The following is a 20074-nucleotide window of genomic DNA, read 5'->3' as shown; positions in this document are numbered from 1 at the left end:
ACAAAACCTCTTGCACGCCCTCTCAAATATACATGGCTCAAGCGCAGATCTTCTTGTGCGCTCTAATATAAATGCTGCTGAAATGCTATTTAGCGCGTTTATGTAGTGAGTATGTCTCCAACATTTATAAGATTTGCTAGGAATATTTATGAATGTCTCCAATTCGACCTACAGAGCGGCATTAATGTGTCCTGAAGTAAAGTGAAACGGCAATAAACTCCAGCAAGATAGAGTGATTATATGCAGAGCCATAGACCTTTCTCTATAAATAAAGTATAATTATGGAAACTGTGTTCATCTTAACTGAAAGCTACGTCGTGTTTGCTAGCCTCACGCATCATGCACCTGTCAGTCAGTCAGCACGTAACCTCAAAGGGTTAAACAGATAGCGCACAGCACTACTGCGCTTACAGAAAAGTTTGCGCTGTTATAATTCACTTACCTATTAATATGTTTTGGTGCGATTATAACCTGCTATTAAAAACAACAACAACAATGACTGAATGTTTTGAATGGGTAATGTAGCCGTGAAGGGATGCATTTTGGTGTGGCGCCCCGCCATGGAAGAATGAATGTACCGGAAACCATGAAGCACATTTTATATTAAAAACAACATTGCTGTTCATGATTTTATTAGTTTATTCATCCAAAAAATGTAAACTCTGTATGTTTAACAATATGTCATCTTTTTTACGACTCGTTTAAATGATTCTTTGTTCATCCAGATCTCTTGCCTGTTTATATCAAAGTCGAAATGAAACAAAACTAAATATGAAGTGCCGGATCCGGTAAAACGTTAACGAGCCTTTCCCTTCAAACACTAGTGGAGTGCGGGTGTGTGTGGTATTGATCATGACTGAAGATATGTGAACATTAATGAGTGACGTTCTGGTGATTAATGCAATAATCTACCCTTCAATGGGGGATTCGTCGGCCGTTTGTTAAAGGAAGGATCAAAAAAGACTATTGATGTATGGGACTTTTATCAGGGCTTGACAACTTTATCAGTACAGTTTATGGATCAGTTTTTTTCTTCCATTTCACAAGTGTAAATTAGTTTAATTAAAATGGTTGCCTCTTTGTTTTCTCTAGCTTGCAAAATGTGTATTTAATTGTGTCTTGTTACTTGTAGTCGCTCCACAGCTTCTGGTTAACACAGTGTCTGGTTAACTCTTTATATTCATATATCGCGTCTAAAGCCTCATTAAAAACGTGACGCGTGACGATTTCTTTTTGCATTTTAATGCATTTGTGAGCTCATGATCCTCTGCGATTTGTCATTGCTATGACCACCATCAGCTGTTGCTACATGCATGCCACGTTCAAGTGTGGATTAATACAGAAAATGTTATTTTTACTTATGGTTAAGGATAGAGCAATATCCTGGTGTTAAACTGCATTGCTTTAATGCAGTCCTGCATTGGGCTCACACATATACTCTGCACTTGGACTACTTAACAACAATGTTGATAAGCCGTGCTGGGCGATTCTTTCTATCTTGCACTGAATACAGTCGACCAATCGCAATAGACTGGGCTTTGGACCAATCAGCGCAGATTAGCATCATGCTAAGGAGGGGTTTGGTAACAAATGATGCCATTTAGTCAATTAAGTTATGACCATTCTAAAATAAATGGGTAATAAAAGAATCCCTTGCTAATTAAATAAAAAACCTTTTTACAAGCACCTTGAAATAACACGTATGACTGAAAACCTTAGCAAAAATTTGGATTCCTATTGGCTTTTGTCATTTTCCTCTCTTGTCTCCAGCATTTAGGTATGTAGCACACAAATGCTTGGAACGTAAAATTTGTTTAATTTATTGCATATGCTATTATAGAGATAATGATACTTTTTCTACATATTGTGGAGCCCTAATCTTTATTGTGAAAAAAAAACTTGCAGCAATAAGACCACTGGTTCGAGTCTCAGCTGGGCCAGTTTGCATTTCTTCGTGGAGTTTGCATGTTCTCCCCTTGAAGGTCATCTGCTGTGTAAAACATGCTGGAATAGTTGGCGGTTTATTCCGCTGTGGAAACCCCTGATAAATAAGGGACTAAGCTGAAAGAAAATCAATGAGTTTGCATGTATCATTTTGGGTTCGGTGTTTGCTAATTCGAAAAAAAAATGACAGCAATTTATGCTAAGCTAATTCTCAGTAGAATTAACAAATGTATTATTACCTGCCTGTTGGCTGTTTATAAGTATTTATAAAGTACACATTTTGCATGATCTTATTCTACATCCCTTATTATACTCAATACCTAAACCTAACTACTACCTTATGAATTAGTACATTAATAACTAGTAATAAGCAGCATATTAAGTGGCCATAATTACAATGTGCTTACATTAAAAAAAACTTGGCACATGGTTTTACTTTGTACTTGTATTTTACTAGATGATCTGATTGTTATTACATTTGTAATTACATTAATATTTTCACTGTTACACAACATTTCATTACAACTTAACCCACTGTTTAAACGTACCTATACTACTAAACCTATCCCTAACCTATCCCACCTCAATAGCACCGTAAGTGTTGTTCAGTTCAATTCAATTCACCTTTATTTGTATAGCGCTTTTACAATGTAGATTGTGTCAAAGCAGCTTCACATAAAAGGTCATATTTATATTGGAACAGTGTAGTGTTGTGCAATACAATATAAATACAACAAGAATATTTTTTGGGTTTATTAAAAGCGATTATTAATTGTACTTTAAATGAGTAAAAAATATTTTTCTATTTAAAAAAAAATAAGAGGTTTGCTCTTTAGAAAAAACTAAAATAAAAATAACAAAGCCATCAATTAAACAAACTAAACGTAAGCTGTAATGTATAGCAAATTTTAAAATAGGATCAAAAACTATTGTTGAACTATTATAACCTTGTTTATAAGTAATGTTGGACATGATGAAATGGTTTTGACCCAGTGCTGTGATTCATATCATGGTAACGGCATGGCAGGTTTAAAGCAAGCACATGTGGCTTTCATTTGACACATAATTTAAAGGACGTCAAACATGCTGCTAAATTCTATACGGTAGCTCCGCTTATAACTCCCAGCTTCCCCAGTGTCTCTGAACCATGATACCACTGGCATGATAACGCTTTTAATGCCCTGTGAGTGACACATCTCCTTGAATTGTCAGTTTTCATTATGTCAGATTCCCCCCCTTGGTAACAAGGCTCTGAAATTAACTCGAGTAACACAATCCATCATGTTGACCTTAGTTTGCATTGCTGAAAAAGAATGTTCCGTGGCGCAGCCTGAGAAAAAGATTTGGCTTCGTCGGCTCTTTTTGTTAAAGAAAAATGTTAGTTAAAAGCAGGAAATGAGAAGGTCATGTTTTTAAGCTTTTACATTACTTGTTCAGGAAAAAACCCTGAAATGTTTTCATCAAGTTATATATTTTCAACATCATTGCTGTTGAGTTATTAGTGGATCGTTACGCTGTTTGTAATTTAAATGTAGCCCTGTCGAACTACCTTACGTTTATTGGAGTTGAACAATTGGGGTTAACATTAAGGCAGTCAGAATTGTATAGTAGTGTTTCTAACAGTGTTGCCAGATATACTGTAGCTGACTTTTTTTCCAGCCCAAAAACTGCCCAAAACCCGCCCAAAATATTAGATTAATATTTTAATTTTAAATTATTTAAATCTAAATAAATCTAGCTACTTTAACTCAATTTTTAACCATACAGCAACCAACACCAGCAGGCACAGAACCACAACATAACCAGATCACCACGAAACACTGCCCCTTCTCACCCACACACTGCATTTAATGCTGTGTAGATTACACTACCTATTAGAGTGTTTTACTTTCGAAAGTGGGTATAAATCCATCTGATTTGGTGTTTTAAATTCTTTTGAACGTAATAAGGTGCTGCTTGTCAATCAGACAATGCTTCTATGTTAGTGCTTGCTGTAAATTGCTGTTAAAAAAGGTTGATAAACCTGTCATTATAAACCGATGTGAGTTTAAATGTAGAAGCTTTGTGACGCGTGTGCACGCAAAGTTGAGTCAGATTTGTCTGGAGAGTCTGATTTTGATAGAACTTCTCTTGGTTCTGGGCCTACGTGGTTTGCGCTATGCACTGGTTACTACTAACTGAATGGAGTAGGAGCACACAGTTATGTTTTGTTTAATAAGTTGCATATAAAAGTTACGCTTCAAAACCGCCAAAATTTTGTCAACTCGCCAATAAATTTTTTTTACCCGCACTATCAAATTCAAAACTGCCCAATTGGGTGGTAAACTACGCAATCTGTCTACACTGGTTTCTAAAAATATTCTAAAACCTGAGTGACAAATGACGTCATTGAGTGAGTTGTTGAATTATTCATTCAACTGACTCATTCAACTCACCAAACTAATTGTTTTAGAAACAAAAATATGATTATTTATTTATTTTTATTTTTTTTTATGAGGGGGTGATTAAATCAACTATCCCAATTCATTCATATACTATTAAATCAGGAAGAAAATAAGAATAAGAATGTCTTCATACAGATTTTTTTTTTTAACTGTTAGTATTATTTTACATTTTTGTGCATTCTAGACAGATTTGCATGTTAATTGTGAGGATTTATAGCAATTCTTTGTGTGGTCTACGTTGATACATCTGCAGGTGGTGACAAGTGTCTTTTAACTGAGTGACTGATTAATAGTGGTGTAACGGATCACAAATCTGATTAGACCATTTTTCGGATCAGCCAAAAAGGGAGGAGACAGATGTAATTTGCTTTTCATTTATTACAAAAACAGCACTACAAGAAACAACCAGAACTTAGAACCTGTAATTTTATTAAATATAAAATGAATTATCAGCTGAATAAAAACAAATTTGTAAAATATTTAGTACTGTGAAAAATTCACTTTTACTACTGTTGCAGAAATCTAACAGAATTTGTACAACCCATATTTATTTTTAGTCTCATTTTCAATAAACGATTCAGTTATTCACTCATAAAGCTATCTATGTTTCATAACTAGATGTTTCAGTTTTATAGAATTATTCAGTGGCATATTTTTGATGGCTGGCTATCACCACCTAATGGTTAATTGACGAAAATGCTGCCTACAACTTTAATTTTTGAGCATCAAATTAATGTGTATGATGGTGATTTTAATCTTTACCATAAACGCCAGTGGTTTTAGCTAAACTATAAACTGTTATCCCAGTACTTCTGTGTTATTTGACTGTAAACTAAAGACTGAATCTCTTTCTTGATTTTTGTGTTTTTCAAACACAGATTTGAATGCAGCGATTTGAAGGATCAATAAACATATGCAAATCACCATCATTTATAATATATGTTGCATGGGTGTTGAGATATCAATCTTTTAATGATTAATTGTGCAGTTTACACTGAATGCATTAATACAGGCTAAACAATAGTGACAGAAAACACCTTTAATAACCTAAGAAACCCACCACATCCTGAACAACCTATCACAACTTCTTCCATCATTTTATTTTACAGAAAAGCCTAAATACTTTCATAGATGTGATTTGAATGATGCAAGATTCAATCTCTTTGCCATCATTACAAATTTAGGATTAATCTACCAATGAAAAAAAAAATTATTAATCCGCAGGTCACGTGTTCCGAACTGTGGGTTGTGATCCGTACGAATCACGGATCAACTTTGATCCATTACACCCCTATTAAATAACTTGTTCCACATAATATAAAATACATAATCATTCAAGAACAATACAAGTTATGTCTTTATCAATGAGTGATTGAATCAATTTAATGGATTCAATCAGAAACACTGATTCATTCGGGGATGTATGGTGGAAATGGTGGAACAAAAAGTAACACAATACTGTTCATAAAATAATAAGTTACTCATTATTAATGTCTTGTTTATTTTTTTGTTATATGTAAAATAGACTTTCAACAGTTTATATTGGACATGTATATTTGTGGGTTCGAGATAGATTGTAAATTTGTGTAATATCGTAGGGATTTTAGTGACACTTTCTGCAGGTTTCATCGAATCACCAGATAACAACCAATAAATAGTTCTTTCAAACTTATTTTTTTCCCAGAAAAAAAAAAATTATGTTATATCAATGTTAAGTTAGTCTTCTTGATCATTAGATAACACTTTTATTTGCAAAAATGGTGGAACAAGAAAAACATTTGACAAATTGTTGTATAAAATACCAGTATTACACTAAATAATGCCTAATTATGCCACAAATCCTTTGGATGAGTGAGTTTAACTAATTAAAAACACTCTATTAGCTCTATAGGAGACGGTGAGATAATTCAAGCCATCTACATTAGAAAAGTCTATTAACTACATCTCAGAGCAAGCAGCCAGTAATGTGCTTCTCTTTTGTGGCTGTTCTAGAAAGTCGTCAATAAGGATGACCTTGAGGGCTGCTTCTGGATGGAGGTGGAGGGAAGCTGTCATGGAATGGGTGAATAGAAAGGGTTATATAGGCATTGGGACAGCAGGGTGGAGATGGACTGGGACAGACCCCTGATGAGCTCCTTTCAGGACCGGTGAAATGGGTGTGAAATAGTCGCATCTGTGGAGCCTCAATTTGGCATATGCTTTGTGCTAAAGTATTGTGCTAGTTTTTTTTTTGACAATTCAATAATGTGATCAGATCTTTATTAAATATTTCACAAACTTGCACAATCGTTAGTCATTAAGGCAAAGTTGTGTTCACACATTTTGGCATTTAGGGGTGGATTTATTAAACCGTCCAAATTAGCGTAACACTGGATCCCTATAAAAGTGCTGATTGAAGTAGAGAGCTCTGAAGTTCCACACTGAAAAACACTCTTGAAAATAAAGGTACCAGGACCAACTAAAACTTTTTTTGTTTGTTTATTTCCATAGCGAAATCATAGAAAAATCTTTTTTTGGTTGCCTATTGAAAACTTTTTTCAGAATGTTTTTCCATCATAAAGAGCGATTTCCGGAATTAAAAGATGTTTAAAGTCCTTTGTGGAGCCATTGATGCCATTAAAGAATATATATTTTTAAGTCTACCTCATATACTTGTGATCTGATCAACCATTTGCATCTATTTATCAGTTATCAGCTGCGAAACTATTATTTTATCATTATTGATATAACACTGGAGCTGCTTTTCACTATTGGGCTGAACAGTTCTGTTGCTTAAAGGTGTAGTATGTAAGTTTGACACCCAGTGGTTGAACTAGGTGTTGCCTGGATCAAAGCAAATGCAAGCACAGGTTGCTCGATTGAGGACCAAAAAGGCTGATTTAAATCATGTTCTAAATAACAGCAATGGCACATGAAAGAAGGAATATTTTCCATATTCATTCAGTTTTTGTTCTAAACCAACATCTCGAATAGATATATTAGAAATGACTTCTATTTCTTGCAGCTGAACAACAGAAAACTTGATGACATGATCACCTCAGGTACACCTCATGTGCTTTATTCAGTGTTAAGTGCTAATAATGTGAGTTTGAATGCCATTTTACTCGACGTTTATTGCCATACTACTGAAAGCAGCGGCAGATAGTTCACCTCAGATCTTAAAAATAAAATAAACCGTTTGAAATTAAACATTATAAGTGACTCAAAGCCAACACAAGTCAGTGATTTAGCATGTACGTAAATAATGTTAAAGAGGTTAAATATGTATTTATTAAATTGTACGCCTTACCATTTCGTTGGAGTGCAGTAAGTGCACTATTTTGTGCTTCTGAATAGCTGTATTTAAATTTCTGTCGTAATTCGTCCGGAGCAAACTGTCTAATTTCTTATCACTGCAAATCTTATCACGTAGCGTGTTGTTAGGACACGGGGTTACAATGTAACCTGCTCATCTAATGTTTACATTCGTAATATTCATATTATTTGCTAATTAATAACCGCATGTGGAACTGTTAATCTGCGTCCTATTTCGGAGTCTGCTACTGTCCACTGGAGGTCGCATTTCAGTCATGGGCGCATTCTTTGAGAGCTTTTCAGAATAAATGAAATATGCTGTTTTCCATCAAGACAACCCGGGGTGCTGAAATATAATTGGCTAAACTGTCATTGGGTTAAAATAACCAAAACAAAGACAGCATTCCGGCATGGAAAACACATTTTCAAAGCAGAATATTTCACTTCAACATTGTTTTTTAGATAAACAAGAATGTTCACTTGGCATGTTTTATAAATATCTGCAAACATATCATATTTTTATGCTTTATTAAGAGTCAAAAACGTACATACAGCACCTTTAACACTTCCACTCAGCACAGATACAGTTTCATTTTCCTTGGTTGGTGTTGATAACAGAGCTCTTTGGAATGTCAAATGCTTGGTTGCCTTGGTAATGGAAGTGTAATTTTATTGTTGAAATAGATTTAGAATTTCTTTTTGTCAAATTTTTAGTGCATTTATTAACCAAAAATAAATAAATAAACAGTTTATTTCTGCTTAGTCAACTATGGAGAAACTGGCAACCAGTCAGCAGAGTAGCAATGTGCACACGCACTCTACATGCATTCAGCGCTGTTATGTGGTTATGTCTAACCATGCCTAGAATTTCGGGCTGAGAACGGTTTGTAATTTTGTTGTGCCATACCAGGCTCACATGGAAATACTAGAGTAGAATACTAGAACTAAAATCGTTGTTGTCGGTTATTGTCCTTTCTTTTTACTATCATTGTTATCACTCTTTACCACTGACTGATTTTTTGTTTCTCTGTGTTATTTATATCTGTTATTTGCTTAATTTACTGACAGTTATACATGTTGTTTGTGTATATATGTAAATATATATATATTTTTTTCCTTATGTATGTACTCTGAACTTCCACCTAGTTACTTTTACACACACACACACAAACGCAAACACGCGCATCTGCCAGTATCTGACTGTATCGTTGTTGTTGTTTTTTTTCATGTTTTTGTTGTTGTTTTGTTTTCTTTGTATGTAATTCCATTTTGTGTACTCCTTGCATACTCTAACAAAAAAAAAAAAGAACTAGAATCGTATCGATATTCGAAAAGTGACTAATAGTATCACTATAATTACAGTCTGTGAATTATGGATTATTTCAGCCAGTTGAACCAATTAAGATTCAGTTTCCTACTGTTTTAGTATGTAGTTTGTTTTTGTAATGAGGCTCAAAAAATGTATATCAGGATGGGATGCACGATATTGGAAAAACTGATGTTTTTTTTCTGCGATATATATTGCGATATGAAACAATTTCACTAGATGATTTGAATAGCTCTATTTAGAAAGATTTCATTCATTTAGATCAACTGGGATGATCAAGTCTTTCTATGCAGTGCATCTGCATACATTATAATAAATTACAAAGTTGATTACAAAATTAAGAACAATTAAATCTTTTTGGTTTTCTGGGGAGTCTCAAGTTGAATATTCAAATAAGAAATAACATATTGAATATCTTTATCCTTTAATTGTTAACAAAATGATCTAATCTTGCAACGTGACTATTGCAGATACACACATTGCGATATCGATGCTCAAACAATATATTGTTAAGCCCTAATATCAAGCCTTACATTTATTGCCTAAATATCGGCTTTCAACAAGTTATCACTAACTGCCAAAATGTGAGTATTCATGCTTTCATTTATAATACCATAATAACCTGCATAGTAAGTAATATCATACTAAGAACTGCCTCTGAACGTAATTAAAAGTGGACAAGCCGCAACATTTCAGCCCCCATTTACACCTGTATGTAGCATCATTCACTTGTGATTAAATTGAAGAGGACAAAACATCTTAATAACACAGTCAGCTACAAAAATAACTGTTTTCTTCACTCCATCCCTTAAGTAATTCCAGACGATCGGTTTGTGCTGGTGCATTCTGTTACTAAATCTGGCCTTCAGATTCGTCTATATTTAGACTAAATGTGCTTTCATTTAGTTATTTATTTAAATAACTCCACTGTGGTGCATAATGCGCTTAAAAATAAAGTTCCCAATGCTAATGAAGTCTTTGTTACTTTTTTAACAGTTTCTTTCAGTCTCTTGACTCCAGTCCTATTTAAAACGAAGCTCAAAACACAAAACAAACTTTGGCTACTGCAAAGTTTCATATAGATTCTTCGAATGGAGATGATCTGCGCTTTCGATCCGCCAATGCTGAGCAGATGGCTCGCATAGATGGAGGAATGTAACACCAAATATGAATTTAACACCTGGTTGTTTTTCATCCTCCTGAAAGGTGGTGTCTGCTCTGAGTGTTCTCGCACATGTCTCATAATCAGATGGCAGGGTGACAGTCGGTGCACAGAACGCTCTCGAAAAACCCAGAGAAGTCGCACAACTAGACATTACCCAAGGATTAATACTGGAGCTCAGAAACACTTAATGTAATCGAGAGAGATTTCAGCACTTTAAACATTACTGGAAGCAAATCAAGTTACCTGAAGTGCACAAGAGAAGTAAGTGATTGAATATGTTGTGCTCTGATTGAAATCGTGTCTTATTTTCTCGAGCGTTTGGCCTCTCATTGAGGTTCATTTGCATTTTAAAAGCCAATAGCCTTTCTCTGCAAGGTCAGAATGTGAAAGGCTTCAGCGTGTCTTGTGGCGTTGGAAGTTTTCTTGTCATTTTGAGAGAAGGCGTCCTTCACCTGATTGGCATGTCATGCCCGGGAGAGTTGTGGGTGGAAATGATATTCGGAGAGGGAGTGCGTTGGTGTCGCGTTTCCTATGTGAGATGCTTTGTTTGTACTTGTATAGAGAAGAACACTGGGTTATGGATGAAGGAGTTAAATAGATTGGAACAGTCTGGCATGAAATAAAGGGTTTGCACATATGGTTATTTTGATTATGTAATTTAATTAGTGTTTACTGATTATTCGGGGGATCAAGGAATCGAATTATTAACACCTTTGTGTTTAATTCTTGTCATTTTGTTTAGAGGTTGTTTATAACTTAAAGGTCCCATGAAATGAATATAAAGTTTTATAGATGTTAGTATCAGTGTTATTAGTTTTTAAGATATTTAAAACCTTTTGCTCTAAAACAGTGACAACATTCACGTTTAGAAGAAACTGATATAAACATGTAAAGTTTGTAGTTTGTCACTTCCGCCTAAATAGATTAGCGGTTTTATTTGTGTCACCAAATACTTCAGTTTCTCATCAGATCCTGACCAATCACATGCTCTCTAGTATCTGACATGCTCCGCCCCTTCAATACACTTCTCATTTGCTTTTCATTTGATGCACTTGAGCTGAAAAACGGGGAGGAGCTACACTATGTCCCACCCTCTCTTCGTGTTTCGGTTGAGATTACGTCAAACATTGAATAAAAATGCATGCTTCAAAGCACTTTATGGGACCTTTAACTAATAATAAAGATGATTCATTATATTTTCAAATGCTTTTAATTAACTTAGGAACCTCCTTGATTTACTTTTATGTATCTGATAATGATGAGATCAAATTTAGGAGAATAAAGACAGTCAATATTAGTTAAAACTGACATGAAAAGTAATAATTATGGGATCAGATTTCGGAATTATCAGTTGAAAATGCATAAACATGACAAACAGTCGAATAGTTAATGCATATTTTGGTAGACTGAAGTTCAATATACAATCATACACTGAAAATGACAAAAAATTGTAATTATGAGATTAAAATTATTAAAAGCCATCAAAATGACAATTGATATTATAGTCAAAGCGGACTTTAAAAGTAATATTTAGGGGATCAGAATTTAAAATTATGGGTTTTAAAGTCATAAGTGAGAAATAATCATTAATTTGAAACAAATGACAAAAAGCAAAACATTCTGACAAATGTTTTTGACCGTTTGCCATAATCAATTGAAATAACATCTGTCGTTTCATGTCATGTTAACTGAAGTAATTTTCCAATAAATTGTCTTTTATTTAATATTTTTTTACATTTATTCTTTTACATAGTTGATATTTAGAATGCTTCTACTGTTTTAGCCTAAGGGGTTTGAACTAGGCCTAGGTGATATTGCAAAAAAAATCATATTTTCATATCCATATTTTCATTATCACAGTTTCATATCTATTGAATATTTTATTAACAATCTATTTAGGAATATTTGAACAAAATATCTGATCACTATATAAAAAAATAAACATAAGCGTAAAAGAGACTCTTAAACTTGATAAATAAAATGTTACAACGTGTGTGCAATGGTAAAGGTAGATCAATTTCTGTAAGGTGTCTAATAATAATACAGTAAACCTCAAACTCTGTAAACAAAACAAATTATGATAATCAAATCTGAGCTTTCAAGTAAAAAACTAACCATCATTATTCAAATACATACTGCAACATTTCAAATTGGCAAGTTAAAGGACTACATTACCCGCCTATGTTAAGCAATCTTTCAGATGGAGTGCTAGTGGCTAGGATGCACAAGAAAAGAAACCAAAAAGCCACTCTGGCCACATCCTTTTTTATTTACTATCTCTTCACTGCTGCTAGCCACGATATTTTTTTGACCTGAAGTGACAAGCGTGAGAGCGTGTGGATTCCTTCACCATTTTCAACAAATATAGTTTAATTACTTCAAATTTAAAGTCAGTCTCAGTGTATCTCAGTGGAATGTTCCGGAATGACCTGCTGGAAAACAAACAAGCAAAAAAAGCAAACACTGATATTAGTCATAAAAATTCATAACTGCTAAATCTCCTCCAGTGAACAAACGAACAGCAACCAGAGAGAAATGTTCCCCACTGGAAGCGGTAAAAATCTGACTCATTAACATTGCTTTTCATGAACAAAAGCTGCTAATTAGAGGTGGCAACTGCAGCGTGGAGCTCTGAGTGAAGGAGCTAATGACAGAGAGCAGGCCAGCGGACGCACTGACCTTACTGTGGCCTGCGGGCGATGAAACAGAGAAAAAAATATTCTGCAGGAATGTGCTTATAGTGGACGTCACAAAACACACTTTTTGTCTTGTTTCAAAGACGTGTAAAGGCTTAGTTCAGCCAAAAATGAACATTGTGCTATTTATACTCACCCTCATGTTGTTCCGAAGTGCGTTTGTTCATTTTCACAACACAAATTAAGATATTTTAGATGGAATCTGGGTTCGTTGAGAACACACACTTAATACACAAATAGGTAGACATCACCTTTTTTAGAAAGACACTATATACACTATATAACTGCAGGTTAACTATATTTATATAGAATGTCCACCCTATACACAACTCCTTAACTTTTCTGATTTAATTGTAATGCAATAATGTGCACCTTTTTGTAATGTTGCTTTAAAACAATAATTATAGTGAAATGCGCTATACAAATTTTATTTAAAAAAAAAGTATAAACAGCCCCGATGTGTTCAAAATCCAGAATAAATATCCTCAAAACAGACTAAATGCCTTCAGTGGTTCAACCAGAATATTATCAAGCTTTGGGAATACTTTTGTCCACACAAAAAGCAAAAATAATGACTATATTCAACATTTTTTTCTGCCTCAGTGTCAGTATAGGGTGCTCGTTCATGAGAGCAATGTGCTCTTAATCTTAGCATGCAGGGGACACTTGTGATTTTAGGTGGCACACTTTAACCTTTCATCTTATCTTACATTCAGAATTATTGAACGGAATTTTGTACTTTATTCGATATTTCATGTAATTTTAATAAAAAGTAAAGTTATAAATTTGTTTAACATTTTCATAAAAATATAGCCAATTTTTATTATTGTAAGAAATGGTTGAACTTTGGTAACTGACTGCAGGTATTTACTGTGTTTGGTTTGGTCGCTATTTTTGACCAGTTTAAGATTGCATTAACAAAACTGTCAATTCCAGGGTTGCCATGTCCACTTTTGTGTCCAATATTAAGCATCTGTGGACTTTTTCACTAGGCTCACAAATCAAACTAAATTCTATTATTATTAGTTATCAAAGTGATCATCAGATAATGTTATGTTGGAATAACAAAACATTTTTCACTAAAAAAATATTTTTTTGCGACTTGTTCAAAGTACTTATTTAAAATGAGCTGAATCTACACAATTCTTGAGTTTTTTTTTAGACAACTTAATTGTTTTATGTTCAATCCACTTAAATTTGTAAAAACAATTGTTAACTTAATCGATTTGTGTTGGGACAACCTGAAGCAATTGTGTGAAACCCAAGATTTTTTTACAGTGTTCTCCTCTTTCCGTTATTTCTTGCTTTATGTAGTTAAAACACATCACTAAGCACTTGTTGTTCTTGCTGAACTAAATCGAATCAACATTGAAATAAATAATACTGAATAATATTTTTGTATTAAAATTGCTTTAGAATTAAATAACGATATAGGAAAAACTGAACATTACGATATTTTAGCAGTCTGCAGTACAAATCTCAACAGAAATGACTGTGATTGGCCGTGAAGGTTATCAGTTCACCGAATTCACCGCTGTTTACTGAGTGTAACCACAAATACAGGGACACTGGAGCGTTTTAAAGCCGCGATTCATCAGCGGATTGCTCCTATGGCAGACAAACCAACTGATCGACGTGACTTTGAAACTCTCCAGCGTCCTTGTATCTGTGGTTACACTCAGTAAACAGCGGTGAGTTCGGTGAACTGATGACCTTCACGGCCAATTTCTGTTGAGAACGTGAACACAATAGTAAATCAGTGCTGTTTAAGAACGTGCTCCACAGTGCTTAAATGTTACGTGAACGTTTGGACGTTTTTAAAATGCCAGTACCGATTGGTATCAAATTCCAGTATCGTGACAACCCTAGTCTGCAGTATATATTGCGATATGAATACAATTTCGCCAGACGACTTGAATGTCTATATTTAGAAAGAATTGAACATTTTAGATTGATTGGGATGATTTACTCGTAGATAAATATAATAAAAAAGTGACAATTGAAATAAACCGTGTTTTATCGATTTCCGAGTCTAACCGTATTAAAGAAATACTATTTATTTAATAAAATTAATCGTTATCAAAGTAACTACTGGTGCAGTTTCTTATGTCTGAATGCTTTTAGAACTCTCACAGGCCGAAAAAATGTCCAATTCAAATGCTATATGATAATACAGAATCTGTGACATTTTTGCGAATGATCACATTGCGATATTGATGCTGAAACGAAGTATCGTGCAGCCCTAGAATTAAACTGAACTGAATCAACAATTGTCTTACATTTGTTGATTTTTAGCAATGTTCATTTCCCTGCTTATTACTATGAAGCTTTGTTGTATAAATAAGTGACGTGACTTCACATTTGCTTTCAGATCAATAATGCTGAAGACACGATGGATCCCCTAGTTGACCTGAGAGTCCGCATCTCTGCTCTCCCGCACCCAGCCCCTGGGCACCAGACTCTGCACCTTTCACCACCTCCAGAAAACATCAGAGTTTTCACATCTACACACAGGAGAAAAGTAAACCTTCCTGTGTAAATATGACTGGATGGAGGTCACAGTGGCGTCTGGTCCTGCTGAACTCGCTGACGTGTGGTCTGGAGATCTGCGTAGCAGCCGGCATCACTTATGTGCCACCGTTGTTACTGGAGGCCGGCGTTGAGGAACAGTACATGACCATGGTTTTAGGTAAGTTTCGATGCCAGCTTTTGTATGCAATGGTGAAATATTTTTCATTCAACTTATCGTGCGTCTTAAATGCCAGTCATTGGAGAAGGAATCTTTGTGTAAATTAGCAAAATAAGAGAAGATTTGATTAACATTTTTTAATTTACAAGTGCTTGGACTGCTCTCTCAAAGATTTTCTGTAATAGTTTCAATCAAAATGTAACTATAGTCACTATATTTTTGGCAGTGAGAAAACAGCAGTTAAAAAAGCATCTGATCATAGAAATGGGTTGTTGCTAGATCGGATACGTTTGCGGCCGGAAGTTAACGAGAATTATTTATATTATTTATTAAATTTACCATCTATTGTATTTTATTAATGTTTACCCCCACCGCAACCCTTAAACCCAACCGTCACAGTAACATAAAAACAGTATTGGTACCGAGTATTATTTATGTTATCTATTAAATTACCCAATAAATTGTATTTTTTTTAACCTCTACTCCCACCCCAACCCTAAACCCAACCGTCACAGTACTGTAAAAATATTAATTATTGTTTTACAGTGTCATAAAAAATGCTGCTATATTAATGTGCATATCGCACTTCCGGCCGGCCGCATATCCGATCTAGACTTTACCAAAGAAATGTGGGTATGTTTCCACAAGCTATAAAACTTTGGGCTTTTATATTTGTTCATTTGATTGGTATAACACCTTTGCAAATGTGTTAACGGATAATTTTGAAAATGTTATGTTGATGTGGAACATATTGAAAATGCAAGGGGGAAAAAAAGTATGATTTTGGCTACATTTCTGTCATCTAAACGCAGCCTTTAAAATCTTAAAAATGTTTCAAATTTGTGCTTTCAGTCCCTTAAATTACATTGTTATGTAAACATATGCATGAAGTTTCCAGTTTTGGCCTGAAAACGTGCAAATAGCCCCTTAGATTCAATGGATTTTGTGGATGTAATAAGTAGTATTAACAAATCTACTACATTGTGTCATGTTTAAGATTTCAGGGAAGAAAATCTGTTAAGATTTTCTTTTCATGTGCATAATGCCTACTTATATTATACCTACAAAACAACAAGCTACTTTTTGAGAGATAACAACATCTCTACTGCTGTGTAGTTCTGAATAAGTATTTACATTTTTCACACGAGCATATATTGATATTTTACATTCTAGCATTGCTTTTACACCCTCCAAAAAAAAAAAAACCCTGTGTGTACCGTCAAATTAAAACCACAGGTGACCATGTTTCAGCCTAACCTTGGGTTTATTATTGGTTAATGAAGAGCTGTGTTGTAAACGGCAAGTCGAAGTTGTTTCCCACTAAGAATCTGATCCTGTAATGAGGGTCATTATAATAATTACTGGCCGAAGGACTGGCTGGTTCGTCCAGGTGGTAATCAGGTGCTAATAGGAAAGCACCAGGTTGCAGGAAGAGGCCCGGAGGCTGGCGGGGTCAGCAGCTGCTTCTAGAGTTTTACTGCATCCTGTTCGAATTCAGCGGGACTTTCCTCTGGACTCTCAGAAGATAATATAGTCATCATGGGCTGCAGGAAGCTTTTCTCACTGCTTTAGTGCATTTGAATTAGTCACTTAAATGCATGTTGTATATTCTCACCTTATATGATTTGATTATTTAAACAACAACAACAAATGCTTCTTGATCATCAAATTTAAAAGTTGCATTTTTATGCATATACATCGGGGAAAATAAGTATTGAACACGTCATGTTTTTTCCTGGGATTAATATTTCTAAAGGAGCTGTTGACATGGAATTGAGCCAGATTTTGATAAAAACTCAAACAATAAAAACATAAAAATGAATCAAAACAAAAATCTAGCGATGTGTAATAACAATAAAATGACACAAGGAGAAAGTACTGAACTACTGAAACATATTTAATACTTTTAAGGCTTTTTTGGTGAAGGCAGCGTGAAGTCGCCTCTCATATGAAGAATGAGAATAGCTCAGACTTCAACAGAGTGTAAAAATCTTGATGGCTTTGTGGGTCTCGTTTATCAAATCTGAGCTTTAATTTCTATCTTCTATTGGATTCAAGTCAGGTGATTCGCTGGGCCATTCTACAGCTTGATTTTCTTTCTCTGTTTTTGATTATTGTCTTGCTGAAATGTCCACCCTGGTTTCATCTTCATCATCCTGATAATGTAGATGTTGGACTGAAGCAGCTAATATTAATTTACAATGCTGAAGTGCAGAGGGTTGCTGAAGAACTACTGAGAGATTTCAGATGCTGTCTGGGCTTTCACTGCCATTCTATACCTCTCTTTCTTCATGTGTTCGATACTTTATCACTGCATCGTTTAATTTTATTACACATAACTTAATTTGTAAACTTGTTCATTATGGATTTCTTTGGTCATGACCAACACCTGGGGAAAATTTCAAATCAACAGCACCTTTAGAAATATGTTTTTTGAGAAAAATGGTGACGTGTTCAATACTTATTCTCCACACTGGATATTAAAAGAGAAAACCATGGTAAAATTTAGTTATGTTACTTTTCCCCGTTTTTTCCCAAGTTCTTACAAAAACAGTAAAAACATTTTATGACAATTTAAAGTGTATATAATACAAAAAAATCTACATTTGTATTATTTAATTTAATATTTTTAATATTTCATTGTATTATTATTATTATTTTTTTTTTTTTTGTATTTTTATCAACAATTAAATTTTAGCTTTTTAAAAAATTATGTCTGCAAAATAAATTCTAGGTTGTTAAAAATTTATGAATTAGGGTTCATGCAGTCTTGGAAAACCTGGAAAAGTCATGGAGTTTTGACATGGCATTTTCCAGGCCTGCAAAAGTTTTGGAAAAACAGAAAAACCCACAAATTTTCCAAAGGTCATGGAAATTAGTTTAACAATTTTCTGTATACTTAAATTCAAGTTAGATGTCTTTACTTCTTTTCTGTCCTTTGTCAAAAACATGCTCTCACATTATTAATAATGTGTAAGCATTATCCAATTTTTTCTTACATATACATTACATGTATTTCTTACATGAAGTCAGAATTATTAGCCCCCATGTATTATTAGCCCGCCTGTTTATTTTTCCCCAATTTCTGTTTAACGGAGAGGATTTTTTCCAAGACATTTATAAACATAATAGTTTTAATAACTCATATCTAATAACTGATTTCTTTTATCTTTGCCTTGATGACAATACATAATATTTTACTAGATATTTTAAGACACTTCTATACAGCTTAAAGTGACATTTAAAGGCTTAATTAGGTTAATTAGATTAAATAGGCAGGTTAGGGTAATTAGGCAAGTTATTGTATAACGATGGTTTGTTCTGTAGATTATCAGAAAAAAAATTTGATTAAAGGGGCTAATAATTTTGACCTTAAAATGGATTTTAAAAAATTAAAAGCTTTTATTCTAGCCGAAATAAAACAAATAAGACTTTCTTTAGAAGGAAAAATATTATCAGACATACTGTGAAAATTTCCGTGCTCTGCTAAACATCATTTGGAAAATATTTTAAAAAAGCAAAAAAAAATTCAAAGGGGGGCTAATACTTCTGACTTCAACTGAGTATATTTATTGGTCACACTTAACAATAGTTTCATTAGTTAATGTTAGTTAGTGTATTTACTAACATAAATTATGCGTATGACCAATACTTGTACAGCATTTATTAATCATAGTTCAACATTTACTAATGCATTATTAACATCCAAATTCTTGCTTGTTAACATTAATGTACGTTGAGTTAACATGAACTAAGAATTAACAACTATATTTTCATTAACTAATGTTAACCAACATGAACATAATAAATGTATTGTTCATTGTTTCTTTGTGTTAGTAAATGCATTAACGTAAACTAATAGAACCTTACTGTAAAGTGTTACTAATTTATTTAACTAAATAGACATAAACATAAACATCACATAAAATATTAGGTCATAAAATTCCTGGAAAAGTCCTGGAATAATCATGAAATTTAGTAGTAAAAATGTGTATGAGCCCTGTATATTGTGTTTTACCTCAATTAAGAATGAAACAACTAAGCACATTTCACAGAGAGTGAATATGTGTCTTATACAGTATATGCATTACATTTTGTGGTTTGCATACCACTCATTAATCAAAGATAATCCTTTGCTTTTTCTATTATAGACAATGCCAGGAGAACTTAATTGAAATACATCTCTATGCATGTTTTTTTTTCACCTCATACACTAACCAGACCTATGACTTGAAATATTTGGCCTTTGTGTTTGAGATTTTTCAGCCTGCCATATGAACAGATGCATTATTTTGTGCTCACAAATGGCTTCCACATGGCTTTGGCTGTAAATGAATCTCTCTCCAAGACTATTTACTTTGCAACCAGAAAAAAAGCAGTTCATAAACGCACACTTTGCACCACATGAACAGAAGATATGTGGTGTGTTAATACATACTACACACTGCTCTCTTGCTCTGTCAACAGCTGCACTGGAAAGCAAAGAATGATCCTTTGTGTTCATGTCCATTCATA

At 33.9% G+C, this 20074-nt stretch overlaps 1 protein-coding gene across 3 annotated transcripts in view; it reads left to right on the top strand.

Moving 5' to 3' along the window:
• The window catches only part of LOC130219642 (solute carrier family 45 member 3), a 58657-nt gene that overhangs the window by 19873 nt on the left and 18710 nt on the right, over positions 1 to 20074 (top strand). For 2 of the 3 annotated variants that reach the window (XM_056452084.1, XM_056452086.1), the window contains exon 2: positions 15242 to 15559. In XM_056452084.1, coding sequence (XP_056308059.1) covers positions 15412 to 15559 — 148 coding nt within the window. In that variant the 5' untranslated portion in view covers positions 15242 to 15411. Of the gene's footprint in view, positions 1 to 10270; positions 10436 to 15241; positions 15560 to 20074 lie in introns of those variants that run through there. The other variant, XM_056452085.1, reaches the window with a different exon arrangement.

This window comes from Danio aesculapii, chromosome 25 (genome assembly GCF_903798145.1).
Source record: "Danio aesculapii chromosome 25, fDanAes4.1, whole genome shotgun sequence".
NCBI classification, from domain to species: domain Eukaryota; kingdom Metazoa; phylum Chordata; class Actinopteri; order Cypriniformes; family Danionidae; genus Danio; species Danio aesculapii.
Note: the sequence above shows the minus strand (reverse complement) of the source record. Positions and strands in the feature narration are given on the sequence as shown.